Source organism: Durio zibethinus, chromosome 10, assembly GCF_047325235.1.
Source record: "Durio zibethinus cultivar Kanyao isolate XHJ-2024 chromosome 10, ASM4732523v1, whole genome shotgun sequence".
NCBI classification, from domain to species: Eukaryota; Viridiplantae; Streptophyta; class Magnoliopsida; order Malvales; family Malvaceae; genus Durio; species Durio zibethinus.
In genome coordinates this window covers 4,084,741-4,101,615 of record NC_143171.1, presented here as the reverse complement: position 1 = coordinate 4,101,615, position 16,875 = coordinate 4,084,741, and the positions used below count along the sequence as shown (strand labels likewise).

Genomic DNA, 16,875 nt, shown 5'->3' with positions numbered 1-16,875 from the left:
TTTTGTTTATTGCCTTCTCCATAATTTTATTAGGTTTGAGGTGATTTTTTATCATATTAAAGGTGATGTTATTAAATGAAGTATTAGCTAACCAGATGAATTTGAACATCAAGATTTGATTATGCATATTGAGTCATCTAATTCTTTGATTCAGTTTAGAGATAATTAGCTAATAAGATGTTCATCCATTGGTTGCAATCCCGAGGATAAGAACATTATATAAATGTTTTGTATGTCATAACATTTACTCAATTTATTTAATTTATGTACCATATGGTTGAGTGTAGAATTTACTTTATATCTATGTTGAATATATATTTTATATGATATTTTTTTATTCTTGAATGTCCAATGTATATTAAAAATTTGAATGCAGATTTTTTTGTTTTCTTTCCTTGTGTATTCATTTAACTCATTCTTTTTATGGATTTTTGATTTACTATATTGATGGTATTGCATAATGTCTAACCATGTGATTAGGAATTGAATATGTCTTCATCATATGCCAATACATCGTAATTCGTATGAGGCTTACCTAGAAGAAAAACTAAAAGTTTAAGGGTAGGTAACCATTCATGGACTTGAGAGGAAGATTCTTATCTAGTTCAATGTCTACATTTTTTTATAAAAAATCCTAGATAAAAAACGGATAATAGGATATTTCATGTCGGATATCTAGATTATCTTAAATGAATGCTAGAGTAACTAATTCTTACTTCACAACTCAAAACCACCCCCACATCGAATCCAGGGTTAAGCTACTCAAAAGATAAATCACACAATTTGTGATACAAAAAATTATAATGGATTTGGGTAGAATGATCAAGAATAATGTATCATAGTTGAGAAATTTTTTTTTGATTAATGGGTTCAAGCAAGTTTTTTAAGATTACATTATGGCTTACCTTACTTAATTATGTTTTTTTTCTATTCTTTTTATTTTATTCATATTTGCTTTAACTTTTGACAAGCACATCCACATGCTAAAGGGTTAAAGAACAAACTTTTTCCTTTCTTTAATGATTTTAAAGTTATTTTCGGATCTAATAAAGCAATCAATCAAAGAGTCAAAATAGCAGCCAATCCGATTGAGTCATTGAATGTTCTGAAGATGCTTACTTCTCTTCAAAGTTTGATCCATACTAAAAGAAATACAAAGATAAGAGATGAATAAGAAGAAATTGGTTTAGTTGTTTCAAGAAATACTAGGATGTTGTCAAGCAAAAAGAGTTTTAGGAGCAAAGATGGACTAATCGCTAATTTGGTTGATCACATTAGCAAATTTGGTGCTTCATATGATAGTCTTGTGAATGTGATAGAGGGCATTTCAGCTTACTTTTAGACAAAAGTTAAGAATATAGATAGAAGAATGTCACTTTTTAATGAAATAATGCAACTTGATGAATTCGCACATGATGAAATGATCACTGCTGGTGAGTATAGATTAAAAAAAAATCATAAAATTAAGTTTTTCTTTACTTTGGTGGCTTTATTTAAAAGTAATTGTATTAGGAAATAATTAAACGAATGTAATGCATATCACTTATCATTTGACTTTTCTCATATTAGAGACACGTAAATTGCACTATATTTTGCATTTGGGTTCATAGAATATTTTTTAAACATATTTATTTAATTAAGGCAATAAGGGGAAGGTTGTAGATATGCAAATTGTGTGTCATGTTATATATTCGTTTATTTATAACAGACATCATACTTGTGTAACCAAATAAATATTTGTATTGATTAATTTTATATTTGTATTCAGGGAACAAAAATCGTCATTGTGTGAATTACAACACAATTTAGATTTATAAAAATCATATTTGTATTGATAGAAAAATGTTTGGTGGTCAATGTATGTGCCGTGAAATGATTTAAATTTAAATTTAACATTAGGATAAACCACGTGAATTTATCCCCTTGATTTTCATCCACGTAAATTCATCTCCATCTTGACTGAACTTGACGTGAATTTTCATCCCAGTCACTTTAATTTGTTTACCATGTCCCATTGATTTTTTTTTTTGTTTTTTCATGATGAATGTGTATTCTTTATGTTTAGTTGAAGGTGACATATGTTCTTTGGATAATATAATACTAGCGATTTTGATGAAAATTATATGAAATACACAAAACTATCTCTCTATATATATCACACAGTAAAAAAAAACCAATACCCACTACAATAAATAAACCAATATACATAAAACATAATAAAACCAATAATATTATACAGGGTACAAACTATCATATGTTTCATCAAATCATAAAAGTTCCATGCAAAACAAATGAAGAAAAATATAATAACTATTTTCCATAAAACCATTTGGCAAACTACAATACTCTAACCAAACAACAAAAAAAATACCATACATGCAATGCAGGGAGGGTGTGTGATGTTGGTGATGGTGGTAAGTGCTTATAAAAATAAAAATAAAAATATATATAGTAAGGAAGGAAAAAGATAACATAGATAGACAAATAAACATTATACAAAATGGATAAAATTCACACATACATAGTAAAACTGTGTGACGACATTGAGTGGTTCACAGTTAGCAGCGATGAGGGAGATGAAGAAACAAAATGCCAAGTGAATGGGCTGATGGATTTAGGCAAATACACGCATTACAGCTTTTATCGTTCAATTGTATTAGTCATTTGGTTTTTTAAGGTTCAAGAATATGGAATAAATACTTTAAAATGATCAATTAAAGCGTTTGTAAACAAAAATACCTTAATTGATCAATTAAATAAATTTTAAAATAGATCAATTAGGACGTTTTAGTTTATAAAAGCCTTAAGTGATGATCAATTAACTCGTTTGTATACAAAAACACCTTAATTGATAATCATTATAATTATTTAATTGATCAATTAAGGTGTTTTTGTACACAAAAACTTTAATTGATCAGTTTTATAATTTAAAGTTAGATCAATTAGGGGTTTGTGTACAACAATGATTTAATTGATCAATCATTATAATTTTAAAAATAGATCAATTAAGGCATTTCTTTACACAAAAACCTTAATTGATCAGTTTTATAATTTAATTGATTATCAATTAAGGCGTTTGTATACATAAACTCTTTAATTGATCAATTAAATAATTTTAAAAATAGATCAATGAAGACATTTCTATACACAAACACTTTAATTGATCAATTTTATAATTTAATTGATGATCAATTAAGACGTTTGTGTACAAAAATGCTTTAATTGATCAATCATTATAATTTTTAAAATAGATCAATTAAGACGTTTCTGTACACAAACATCTTAATTAATCGGTTTTATAATTTTAAAATATCATCAATTAAGATGTTTGTGTAAAAAAACGTCTTAATTGATCTTTTTTGTAAATAAAATTTACCCTATCAATTAAAACATTCATATTTACAAATGCTTTAATTAGTGATATTTTATAATTTAAAATAACACTCAATTAAAATATTTATTTTTCTTTTACTACTAAATGTATTATTTGTCATTTAGATATTTATTATAAATAAAATAAAATAAAAAATTATTTTCAGGATATTATGATATACAAAAATTAATATATGTGGATTCTTCTAACCAAACTAATGAATTTGAATATAAAATACCATGAAAATAAAAAAAAAAATTTGAGTATCGCATTTTTTTATAGACCATACTTTCTTTTAGAATTCAAAATTGTATTAATCAAATGCCTCTGAACGATGATAATACATAAAATGATATTACTACAAAAAAAAATATTTCAAGTTCTCAACTAGTTTATTGTCCAATCCAATCCGTCATATTTTATTGGGCCGATTTAGGAATTTAATTTTGAGCCCAATTTCGACTCTGATTGTTGGATTTTGAACGTCTTAAAGCAACCCAAGGCAACAGCTTCGGAGATTAAAGCAGGTGGATCCTGATTCCTGAATCCGATCCATAAGCTGACCCACTTTGTCACAAATCAATCACAGTCCCTCCTCTCTATCCCCTTTTAAAACCCTAATACCTGTGCCCGCTTTCTCCAAAAACCCTAATTTTAAAGCCGATAGTTCCCCATTTTCTCATCGTCAAACCTAAAACTCTCGATCAAAAATGGCTAAAAGGAGCAAAGAGAAGCCTCCACAAGATCCCAAACCTAACCAAGATGAACATAAGGAAGAAGAGGAAGAAGAAGAAGAAGAAGAAGAAGAGAAAAGCTTCGAAGAATTAGGCCTCGATCATCGATTGATCAGAGCTCTTCTCAAGAAAGGCGTTGACAAGCCTTTTCCAATTCAACGTGTCGCAATCCCTCTCATTCTAGTAAGTTCAATCATCTTTGAATCATTGCTTAATTATCGTTATTTTTTATTGATTAATGGTTGAGAAATGGTGACCGCGTGTTGTTAGCAAGGCAAGGATGTGGTTGCTCAAGCTAGAACCGGCACTGGCAAAACCTTTGCGTATCTTCTGCCTTTGCTTCAGAGGCTTTTCCCGGCGGATTCCGGTTCAAAGTCCCGGCTTGCTCCAGCTGGGTTCATTCTTGTCCCCTCGCGTGAATTATGTCAACAGGCACGCTGTTTTACTTAAATTCCTTCTGGTTTTTGAAATTTAATACTGAATAGAAGTTTATTTATTAGATTTTGAGTATTATATTTTGATTAATTTTAAGGTGTTTGCTTGTATAACTGGTTTTCAGGTTTATAAGCAGGCTGTTTCGTTGATTGAATTATGTAGAGTTCAATTGAAAATTGTGCAGTTGACTAGTGGCATGCCAGCTTCTGAATTGGTTGGTTTGATTACTGATGCATTTTTTTTTATACTTTTAGCGAATTGAACCCTATTTACTGATTTTTTTTTTCTTCTCTGGCAATATTAAAATTACTTGCAGCGAGCTGCATTGGCTGGCCCGCCGGATATTCTGGTAACTACCCCGAAGTGCATAAGGGATTGCATGTCTGCTGGATTACTTATGTCGACTTCTATCAGTGAATCACTAGAAATTCTTGTCCTTGATGAGGTAAGAATTTGAGTCAAATTTAGAGCAACTTATGAATTTATGATTTGAGCAACCATAAGAGTCTGTATGTAAAATTTGTGAACCGCCCCCAAAACATGTTATACTGTTATCTGGAATGGGACCGTATACCTTAAATGCTCACTTGTTTCCAACTTAATTAGCAGATATCAAATAAATCTGCCAATTGAGATGCTGTCTCTGTGTTATTTATACTAATGAACATGGTTCCTTGGTCTTTTCTTAATGAGGTCATTGATGGATAAATATTTTCAGGCAGATCTTTTACTGCAATTTGGCTTTGGAGATGATCTTAAAGCTTTTACGCCTGTCATTCCAAGACGTTGTCAATGCCTTCTTATGTCTGCTACTTCAAGGTCTGTTATTGGTGTAAGCTTTGTATTTATTAATACCAGGTTAAGACATTTGTGGTGAAGCCTTTTCACGTTCATGTACCTTCCTGATAGCCCATTGATTTATTGCCATATGCACCATCCTCTTAATTGTATTCTGTTTTGACAATTATATGCTTGTTACCATCACTGGACATATAAAATTTACCTGCATTAATAATGTGCTATTCTTCTTTTTCTATTAAGATTGCCAATCCCTGCTGATCAATCTATTTTTGACATTTGATATTTGGCAGCCCTGATGTTGACCAACTTAGAAAGTTGATTTTGCACAATCCATTTGTTTTGACATTGTCAGAAGTAGAAGATGTCAAGGATGAGGTTATCTCAAAAAATGTTCAGCAATTTTGGGTAAGAACCTATACACCTATAGTGGGAAATTGTGAAGGCTATTGCATCTAGTTGGTCTATTTTTTCTCAAATTTGTAACTATAGTTTAACTAAATTATTCTTCCATGTTGCTTAATGGATTGCAAAAGTTATTTGTTGTTTAATTCATAAGTTTCCTGACCCATTTCCCCTATCTTTTATGTTCTTCAGATTTCGTGTAGTACAAATGATAAGTTACTTTATGTTTTTGCTCTACTGAAGTTGGAGTTGGTGCTGAAGAAAGTTTTGATTTTTACTAATGCTATTGATACTGGTTTCAGATTGAAACTATTCTTTGAAAAGGTATTCTATCACCATCTTAAACTTAATGCCTCCTTTTCACTAATTAACTTAATTAATGTTTGCACGTTGCATGCTTTTCATTTGATTGCCTATCATAAAGTTGAAAGTAATGGCCAACTTGCATGGTTGAACTATGTCACATTAGCTGTGTAGATTTATATCATATCATAATTGTTATTTTGCTGAATGTCAGTGTTTGATTGCATTTAAGCACTATCTTTGATTAGACCTAGTTTGAAAATATTTAATTTTGATGCATCTCATGGAAATTACAATGCTTATGACATAATGATACTATTTTAATATGTTATGCTCACTTTATAATGTTTGTTGATCAGTTTTAGCTACTGAAGGCTCTAGCACTTTTTAAGCTCTTGCTGTTCTTTCCAATTAAGTTGAACTACCTATAGTAATTAATTCATTTATCCTATTTCTCATTATGTACTGTGGGCAGTTTGGAATCAAGTCTGCTATCTTGAATGCTGAGTTGCCTCAGAACTCTCGTCTACATATCCTGGAGGTATGCTGACTAGTATTGTTTCAAATGAATTTTATTTGTCTATAGATTTTTAACTATACTGGGCAAAAAGACTATATTTTACATGTATTCTATTAAGTATCTATGTTACTATGTATGTTAAATTGTAAGGCTAGAGCTGAAAGATGAAAAATTTTGACAATAATATTTGCTGTGTCTGTTGTGATTGTTACCTGACTAATATCTACTAATATTAGTAAGATTAGTTGCTTACTACCTGTATTTTTCTTGCTTTTGTCAGGAATTCAATGCTGGGCTTTTTGATTATTTGATTGCGACTGATGACAACCAAACAAAAGAGAAGGAACAAGCCAATGGGGACAAACATGTGGACTCAAGGAAGTCCAGAAAGCATGCTAAGCCAAAACTGGACTCCGAGTTTGGTGTTGTGAGGGGAATCGACTTCAAAAATGTCCACACGGTAAACCAATGACAAAAAAAGATAATTTAATCAATTCTTAGCTAAGCTGCAAAATCGTTGTTTTTTGGTCTATGGGGATTGCTATTAGCATAAGTTTTTAATCATGTGCTATTCTTACTGGCCTTTGGTTACAATGTGGAGTATTTTTTTCATCGGTTTTTTTTTTTTTCCTTTTCCAAAATTTGATTTTATTGCTGTTTCTATGTTTCTTCCTTGCACAGGTTATAAATTTTGATATGCCTTCAAGTGCTTCGGGATATGTACATCGTATTGGACGCACTGGAAGAGCATATAGTGCTGGTGCATCTGTCTCTCTTGTGAGTTTGTCTGACAAAATTGGAAAATTTTATAGGGGCCACAGTGCATATGCAAATATTCTGCATTGCCCTTTTTACTATTTTCCGCGCCTTGTATTTTTGGCATGGGAACGGTGATTCTTTGGTGTCAAGTCATTTACTTTGGCTTTGATTAGAGATCGTTTATAGTTTCTGTGTATAGGCTAGGTGCATCTCAAAATGATGAGCTTGATGTTGAATGACATTTATGATTGTAGCAGAATAAATATTATTTCAATGCTTGATGTTAAATGACTTTATGATTGTAGTAGAATACATATTATTTCAACTTGCTTTTTGTGGCTCTTGCCAATCTAATCCTTCTTTCATTATAACAGGTTTCTCCAGATGAGATGGAAATTTTTGAAGAAATTAAATCCTTCTTGGGTAACGAAGAAGACGATGACACAGATATTATTGTGCCATTTTCACTGCTGACCAAGGATGCAGTGGAGTCTTTACGATATAGGGCTGAGGTAATATTATTTGGTTCCTATTAGTGTCATATCTTTTTTGTTTTTGATAAAGTCAAATCTATTATTTTTAATTATTATGGTAAGGGCTAATGGATGTCCAACAGTGAAAATTTTTAGCTTTGACATATTTAAGTTTTGCATTTCATTCATGATTTCTTTTATAAATTGCGGTAGACAGCTTCATTGAGAGGAAGTTGTTTCAGTGTTAAATGGTTGATAGTTAAGTGCACATGCTTATTTTGAGAGGGGGGGAATCTTGTAGGATGTGGCAAGGAGCGTGACGAGAATTGCTGTTAGAGAATCACGAGCTCAGGAATTAAGGAATGAAATTCTCAACTCTGAAAAGTGAGTGATTACCAATCATTTGTTTAGAAACATTGAAATGACCTGCTTGAGTTTAAAGTTTGAATTTAATGACCAACATCTAACTCAGATATTTCCAGTCGACAAAAGATAATCAAAATTGAATCTGTAAATCTGTAATTTAGCCTGGTGGCCATTTTACCTTCTCAGTCTACCTTCATACGAATTTAATGTCTGCTACTGACTTTAGTCTTGTGTTTTTATACTTGTGTGCTTGTATTTGTTTAGGTTGAAGGCTCATTTTGAAGTAAATCCAAGAGACCTAGGTAATAAACATAGTAGGTTAACAATTTCAGTTATTTTTAATGTACTTGCTAAATCCTGATGTCTGAGACCGGATTTTTACTGGACCAGATTTATTGAAACATGACAAGGTTCTGAGCAAGGACCCTCCTGCTCCTCATCTTCGGGACGTGCCTGACTATCTGTTAGACCAAAAGACACGTGATGCCAGCAAAATGGTCAAGCTTGCTAGAGCTGCAATGGGAGATAATAAATCTGCACGTCGCCACGGAGCCAAGAAAAAATTCAGAAAAAGCAGAGACCCTCTCAAAACTTTCTCTGCTAAGGTATATGAACATTTTATCTGAAAATTGTGCCTATGTTCAATGACCTCTCTTAACAACTTTCCTAAGAAAAAAGCTACTGAACATTTGCACTATTTGGTCTCAGGCATCGAAGAGAGGTCAGAATGATGGGATGAAGGGAGAAGGTTCCGATTTTACCCATAAACGCAAAAAGCAAAAATCTGTCTGATTCAGTTGCAAGTCTTTTGTTTAGAGTTGAGAAAAGTTCATTATGTTTTATTTAATAGAAGAAAAAAGTTCATTATGTTTTATTTTCTAATTCACGTAATTAACGCTTTTATTTATTTATTTATTTAGGCTAATTATTAGCTGATAATAAGTAAATTATGTTGACCATGTTGCAAAAACAAACAATTGAAAGAATAAATCAACAGCTCCACTCATTGTTTCTGGCTACTCTATGATAAATCTCAAGTCAACAATTGCTGATGGCAAGATAAAGAAAGTCAACAATTGGATCGAAATGAATTTAAAAGCTTGCTAACAGGTGAAATAATTAAGATTAAAAGTTAGTTTGAGAATTTTGTTTAAAAGAAATAATAATTGAATTCAAATTTAGTTTAACTGGTTTATAAAATAATTTTTAAGAGGTGAAATTTATAAAGTTTGAGATTTAAATTTTAATATTTATAATTTTTTTTTATTTTTTTTTAAGATTTAAGTTGTGATTTTTTATAAAAAAATTGTAGTATAAATTTTGTTGCTTTCCAATTTTTTTTCTATAATAAAGACAGTATTATAATCATAGTAATATTGAACGACTCGTGAATTTTATAGTAAAAGGATTCTTAATGGAGAGTAATAGCATAATAGCTGTTGGCACATGGTTGTCCCTGGATAGCTTTCACTCTCACTCTGACGCTTTAGGGTTAGGCTTATGACTTTTGATAGTAAATTTGGGTTAGGCTTCATCTTCAAAACCTATATTATGCAACTTGAATTAGCTATAGCTTTAGCTTATTCCATTGCATAATTAGGTAGCTCGGCAATACTATCTTTACAGCTTCTTAATTTATCAGTTGATCAATTGATAATAGATTATTGATCTAAAAAAATTATTATAATAAAAATTACTGAAATAAATTACTAATGTTTATATAAAAAAAAATTGAGCTTTAAGTACAGATTAAAATACTTTGATCATGAAAAAGAGGTTCATCTTAATGTAAGTGATTTAAGACTCTTAAATGAACTGTTGTCAAAAGGATCACTTGGAAGTTGTTTGGAGTTAGGACTTTGGAATTGAAAGTCTTTCCTTTTTGAATTCATCAATTACTGATTCAATTATATATATATATATATATATATATATATTATATTATGACAGTCTAAAATGTTTTAATAAACATAATATATATTTTCACTAGGAATGACTAGTTTCTATAATGAAAAAAAAATACTACTTCAATTTTGTTTATCGTAAACTTATAGTAGTATGGATCAACCATATAAATTGAAAAGTAAAATTTATGAAATCATATATAATATTATATTACAATATATATAAAAATTTGATAAAATTTACTTATGTGGATGTTTAGTTAGACAATTTATATTTTTGACACGTAAGATATTTTCAAATAATTTTATTAAATCAATTATTTAATTTTTAAAAATTTTAAAGTTTCAACATTTACATTTATCAAAATTTTTTCAAATATATAAGATTTATCTTAATTTAAATCTAATAAAATATATCTTCTCATATTTCACTCTTATCTAATTCAAATAGCTTTTAAAAGTTAAATTTTTAAATCTTAAAATTCATAAAAAATTATACACCCTCTAAGTTAATATTCATATAAATTTAAATAAGTAAAATTTATGGTTGAATCACTGTTATTTATCAATTTTTTTCTTTATTTTTTTATAATTTAAAATAAAAAAATATTTTATCTCAATTCAAAATTACACACATATATAAATTTAAAATTATACTAACTTTTTTTTATCTTAATTTAAAATTAAACTTGAATAAACTAAATTTTTAAAAATTTAGATTTTTTAAATTAAATAATTATTAAATATATATTTATGTTTTTTTTTTCTCACAATCAATATTTTTTTTGTCATAAAAATTTGACAAGATAAAGTTTCAAACTTAAATATAAAAAAATCTTTCATGATATATCACATGTGTAAATATCGGTTTTTATACTAAAATAATATATACTTTTAAAAAATTTATATAATTGTGAATAAAAGATTAACTTTTTCATTGATATTTGTATATAATTTTACTTTCATAATCTAAAACTTTTATAATGCTTATTTAGATTCTTTTATAATAATTTATATATTGATAATTTTTTTAATTTTAAACAACAAATTATAAATGATTATGATTATTTTTATTTATCTATATATAATATAAAAATTAATATAAATTAAAAATTTAAACTATAAAAAAATATAATAAAAAAACTCCGTGCATGGCACGGGTAAAAAAACCTAGTTAAATAGAATTCATGTGCAAGAAAAATGACATGATATAAATCAATTATTATATATTATGGGTTGAATTATTCTTTATGATTAATGTTATGATTAACTTTTGAATTATAATAAAATATTTAATATGATATTTAAATTTTAATAATCTCTAATGTAAATACTTAAATTATGGATTAACTAATTAATATAATATTTATTTTTGATGTGATTAATTTTAAATGATAATATATAATGCATAAATAATTTTTTAAATATCATATTAATTAATAAATTTAGAATTTAAGTATTATATTAAAATTTTTTAAAATTTATATATCAAATGAACATTTTAATATAATTCAAGAATTTATTCGTAATAGTTACTTTATTTTGTAATATATTCATAATTATATTAATGCATATAGGATCTTTTATAAATTATAAAAATCATATTTACAAATGAGCCTTAAAATCATATTGAAAGGAAATGGAGAACTTCTTTGATCCACATATATTACGAACATAAAATGATAATAAAAAAAAAAAAAGGGGAAAACAGAACAAAACAGTCAAATGACATCCACATCCGCTAACAGCCAAAATCATGGTCATTTTGTCATTCCCCCCTTAAAAGGAAAAATTACGTAATCGAATCTTATGTCCTATTCCAAGTAATTACAACACAGTAATAGAAAGCAGTTAGAGAAAGTAGAAAGATCCCAAACCTAACAAACCAGCCAGAGTCAGACTACTTTTGTTTCTTTTTTCATGTCGTCCAGCTTAGCTTTGCTTGCCTGTAACTTGTCTTTTCCTTCTCATAATTCTTGAATCTTGAGACTCTTCACATCAAGACCACAAATTTTGTCTTCGTGAAAAAACAAGAACAGGGTCATCTGTTTTAACTGTTTGATGAAAGGAAGCAGAAACTGTAAATTTTAAGAATCAAAATCAAAATGAGACCTGTTCTCTAAACCTTATTATATTTCATCTTCTGCAATGCCATTAATTAGCTTAGCTCTAACAACCATCCGGCTTCCCTATAAAGAAGCCGTGGTCCTGGTACCATCTCTTACAATATCTCTCAAATCCACCACATATCAGAGTTTTTCATCAAAAACAAAGCTGAGAAAACCCTTCAAAACTACCAGCTTTTGCTGCTTTTGCAAAAACCAACAAAGTTCTAACTCTCTTCTTGTTAATTCCGCTTCTGGATTTTCTCGTTCGAAGGGAATGGTGATGGTTTTTGAAAATTTTATCGTTGGTACGTTTTTGGTTTCTCTTTTTGGCTTTGTTTTTCTTTTCATTTTGCGGCGTAAGAACAATAGGAAGAGGAAAATCGAGAAAGGTTCTAGGGAATTTAAGATCCAAACCGACGCTGTTAACAGCACCGACATAGGACAATGCTCGCCGGAAAATGGTTTCGGCGATGACGTCATCATTGTCGGTGCCGGTGTTGCTGGTGCTGCTCTTGCTCATACTCTTGGCAAGGTAAATTCTGTTTTCTTTTAATTATTTTTATTATCTACTATAATTTACTGTGTTCTTTTTTGTTGATTGATTTTGTCAAATATAGAGATAATTATTGAATTTTGGTCATTATTCATTAAGAAAAGTTGTGTTTTTTTTAATGAGATTTCATTTTTTTTTTAATACAAGAAGAATTGGGTTTGTTAAAGAAAATCTGGGTTTTCATTGATTTGGCTTGAAATTTAGTTAATTATTGCCTGCAAGTAAGCTACACATGGGTACGCTTTGCTAAATTGTCTTGCTTGGGATTATCTTATCGTAACAACAAATCAGTTTGGAGTTTGATTTTGTTGACGTAATTGCCATGAAAAAAGATACTATATATATTTATATATATTCGTTTGACTGTTCTGTTTAGATTTTTGTTGGCCTTGACTACAAATTTGGATCTTCAGCTCAAAAGGGCTGTAGATTTTGGAGTTTGACAAGTATAAAAAGTGCAAACTATATCAGATTGTTAGCTATTGAACTTGGAATTCAACTTGGAACTAACTTTGCTAACTAAATGAAGATGATGATCGGTGACCAGTTAATGATTTGATATGAACTTTGAAGTCATTGAAACCTCAATTTGGATTTCGTATTGTATTGTTGTCTTTCTTGTAAGATTCTACTACTTTTTAAGAAATCCTAGAGGTAGATTAACTTGGATAGGTTTTCGTTAAGGAACAAATAAAAGATACCGACTTGAACTTTCTTTCAAATTTGCTTTGTAAATTGCAGATTTCTTGATTTCTGAAGCATTAGAATCATAGAAGGGCTTAGACTGGTGTTCATTTGCAATAATCCTTTTCGAGTTATTTAATACTAATTCGGCTATAACTTTGTTGCTAATTTTAGGATGGAAGGCGTGTTCATGTGATAGAAAGAGATTTGACAGAACCAGACAGAATTGTTGGGGAACTGCTGCAGCCCGGAGGATACCTTAAATTAGTTGAATTGGGCCTTGAAGGTATGAATGAAAATTGATATGTATCTGTTCTGATTTTTTTTTAACCTGTAAAATGCAATATATATCTCTTCTGATTACAGATTGCGTGGAGGAAATCGATGCCCAGCGAGTGCTTGGGTATGCTCTCTTCAAGGATGGGAGAAATAGTAGATTGTCATATCCCTTGGACAAATTTCATTCAGATGTTGCTGGGAGGAGCTTCCATAACGGGCGTTTCATACAGAAGATGAGAGAAAAAGCTGTCACCCTTCCCAAGTAATCTATTTTACTTCTAGGATCCGTGATGCATAAATATTAGTTGCCAAGTGACTGCAGCATTGTTGAATTTCATGTAAATGGTTGCAAGATTGCAATTAATCTTCTTTCACCCTTGTATGTTTAATTTTCAGTGTACAGCTAGAACAAGGAACAGTAACATCTCTGCTTGAAGAAAATGGGACCATTAGAGGGGTGCAATACAAAACTAAGGATGGTCAAGAACTAAGAGCTTATGCTCCTCTTACGATTGTATGTGATGGTTGCTTTTCAAACCTACGCCGCTGTCTTTGCAAACCAAAGGTGAAGTTGACATCTTATATTTGTTATATAAATACTCGCTTTCTTCTCATCTAAGAATCATTATAAGCAATCATGGTCATCAAGATTATTATCATTTGAGCTACAATTTCTGAAAATTGCATTGTCTGCTTGAATACTAAATCTAATCCTTTAATTTGCACGTGCTTATGGTGCTTATGATGTTCCAGTAGGAAAGAAAATTTAGCGTTTTATACTTTTCAACAGGTGGATGTGCCCTCTTGTTTTGTGGGTTTGGTCTTAGAGAACTGTGAACTCCCATTTTCAAATTATGGGCATGTTATCCTAGCAGATCCTTCACCCATCTTGTTTTATCCAATCAGTAGCACAGAGGTTCGCTGCTTGGTCGATGTACCTGGGAAGAAAGTACCTTCCGTTGCTAATGGGGAAATGGCAAATTATTTAAAGACCATGGTGGCACCACAGGTATCTGCTAATTGATGCATGATTTTGGATAAAGCTGTTTCTATGTAGTTTGACCATAAAATTTAACTTTCATTCTTTGTTCATGATCAAGCATCAATTGCCTGCTGCACACATTACCTTGGTTTAATCAAAAAGTGTGTCTGTTTCAGGTCCCACCTGAGCTTCATGATGCCTTCATAGCTGCTGTTGACAAAGGTAATAGTAGAACCATGCCAAATAGAAGCATGCCAGCTGATCCTCATCCGACTCCTGGAGCACTTCTAATGGGTGATGCTTTCAACATGCGCCATCCCTTAACTGGTGGAGGAATGACCGTAGCATTGTCTGATATTGTTGTACTTCGGGATCTTCTTAGGCCTCTGCATGACCTTCATGATGCAGCTTCCCTGACCAAGTATCTTGAATCATTTTACATATTACGCATGGTTAGTTGGATGCCTATGCTATGATCCTGTTTTAGTAACCCCTTTCACCCTTTGAATTTATTTGTGCCATATCTCATATAGTTGGCTTCTTTTGCCCTGATCCTGACCGAGTACCTAGCACGGTGAATTTTGTTTTGTTTGTTATGTAACCAAGTAAACATGGTAAGATACTTGCATTTCATCTTTGGTTTAATTGCAGCTATCACCACAGAAAGAATTGTTTCAGCTGCTTGACCATCCTAGTGACTAAGTTTTGGTGTCATCTTCAAAAATCTGAAATGATGGTCTGGTAATGCTTATGACATAAAGGAAAAAAACTCTTGATTCTAGGCTCCACTGCTGACGTTAAGCCCCTTTTCTTTCCAACCTGAATGGTCTTTGAAGATATACAATGAATTAGAGATGTTATTTTCAAAATTTTGCTGTTTGCTCATGATATGGCGTTTATTGCAGCCTGTGGCATCTACAATAAATACTCTCGCTGGTGCCCTATATAAGGTGTTTTCTGCTTCCCCTGATCAAGCAAGGGAGGAAATGCGCCAAGCCTGTTTTGACTATTTAAGCCTTGGAGGTGTTTTTTCAACAGGACCAGTGGCTTTACTCTCTGGTCTAAACCCTCGACCATTGAGTCTAGTTCTTCATTTCTTTGCTGTGGCAATTTATGGAGTTGGTCGCCTGCTCCTACCATTTCCTTCACTTCAACGCATGTGTATTGGAGCTAGGTTAATTTCGGTATGTATTTTCCACCCTTTATGCTGTTGATCTCTCTCTTTTTGCCTTTTAACTCCCCTTTGTTCCCTGTTCTTTTCCTTCCTTGCGTCTCTAATTATGAACTGAATAATCTCACTGCACAATTTATTTGACATGCTACTCATACTTTTTGTTTCTTTTTCGGACTGAATAAACTCATTCTTTTTCTGTCAACTGATACTGGTATCACGTGGCATAATTGGCAAGATAGCATCATACTTAACAATAATTCAACTGCTACACTTAATGCGAGGTCCATTGGTATACTGAAGAAAAACATGATATCTGTAAATGGTATGCCGGATTTTGCCACTCTTTGCTTAACCTTTTTCCCCCTTTTCTGCAGAGTGCATCAGGTATTATTTTCCCCATAATCAAGGCAGAGGGATTGAGGCAGATGTTCTTCCCTGCCACAGTTCCTGCAGTATATAGAGCTCCTCCAGTCCGGTGATATGCCCCATCATGGTAGCTTCAGCTTTTTAGCACCCAAGATAAAAAGCTTGAACTAACTCCTCTTTGCTTAGACTGGTGAACTGATGAGTGCACGTTATGTTACATGTATACCAAGGACATTGTACAACCGTGCTAGATTAGAGACAACTAGGAACTGTTCTCTCATTGTATGAACAAAATTCTCGCAAACAGAAACACTTAAACAGAAAAATTCTTTATTCCTGTTATATGACATTGTCGATAAAAAGATTCAGCATGTTGACTAAATAGATTTCAGCAATCAGAACATTGACGGGAGAAATATTACTTCCTTGAACAAAAGATAATGGATTCCGGAGACTGGAAGAATGCCATTCATAAACCTGCATGCAATAAAATGGTCGTGTAGATTATTTTCCAGCAAAACTAACCACAAAAATTTACCAACTTAAACTTATTGGATTGAAATGATAACGGCTTACATGCTTTGCTGACTTTACTATTGAGTATGATAGCCATGAGTTTGATCTCCCCGTTTATGAGTGAATTTATATTTAGCACGGCC

The 16,875-nt window shown here is 31.1% G+C and overlaps 2 protein-coding genes across 5 annotated transcripts; both read left to right on the top strand.

Annotated features, from left to right (window-relative positions):
• Window positions 1-3,927: 3,927 nt before the first annotated feature.
• On the top strand, window positions 3,928-9,077 carry LOC111292545 (P-loop containing nucleoside triphosphate hydrolases superfamily protein). 4 transcript variants are annotated; one of them, XM_022884974.2, is made up of 15 exons: window positions 3,928-4,290; window positions 4,378-4,539; window positions 4,667-4,756; window positions 4,859-4,987; window positions 5,261-5,361; window positions 5,634-5,748; window positions 5,938-6,069; window positions 6,524-6,589; window positions 6,849-7,028; window positions 7,250-7,345; window positions 7,702-7,839; window positions 8,102-8,184; window positions 8,431-8,468; window positions 8,557-8,771; window positions 8,875-9,077. In XM_022884974.2, the coding sequence occupies exons 1-15, from the start codon at window positions 4,084-4,086 to the stop codon at window positions 8,956-8,958; spliced, it is 1,836 nt and encodes a 611-aa protein (XP_022740709.2). In that variant the 5' UTR covers window positions 3,928-4,083; the 3' UTR covers window positions 8,959-9,077. The 4 variants fall into 4 exon arrangements, with proteins under 4 accessions (XP_022740709.2, XP_022740712.2, XP_022740710.2 ...); XM_022884977.2 differs by lacking the exon at window positions 7,250-7,345 and having other exon boundaries at window positions 3,939-4,290; XM_022884975.2 differs by lacking the exon at window positions 6,524-6,589 and having other exon boundaries at window positions 3,940-4,290.
• A 2,832-nt stretch (window positions 9,078-11,909) lies between these two features.
• LOC111292612 (squalene epoxidase 3-like) lies at window positions 11,910-16,558 on the top strand. The gene is made up of 8 exons (XM_022885065.2): window positions 11,910-12,710; window positions 13,590-13,701; window positions 13,782-13,956; window positions 14,091-14,259; window positions 14,485-14,703; window positions 14,853-15,128; window positions 15,582-15,860; window positions 16,225-16,558. The coding sequence occupies exons 1-8, from the start codon at window positions 12,219-12,221 to the stop codon at window positions 16,327-16,329; spliced, it is 1,827 nt and encodes a 608-aa protein (XP_022740800.2). The 5' UTR covers window positions 11,910-12,218; the 3' UTR covers window positions 16,330-16,558.
• The last annotated feature ends 317 nt before the right edge of the window (window positions 16,559-16,875 follow it).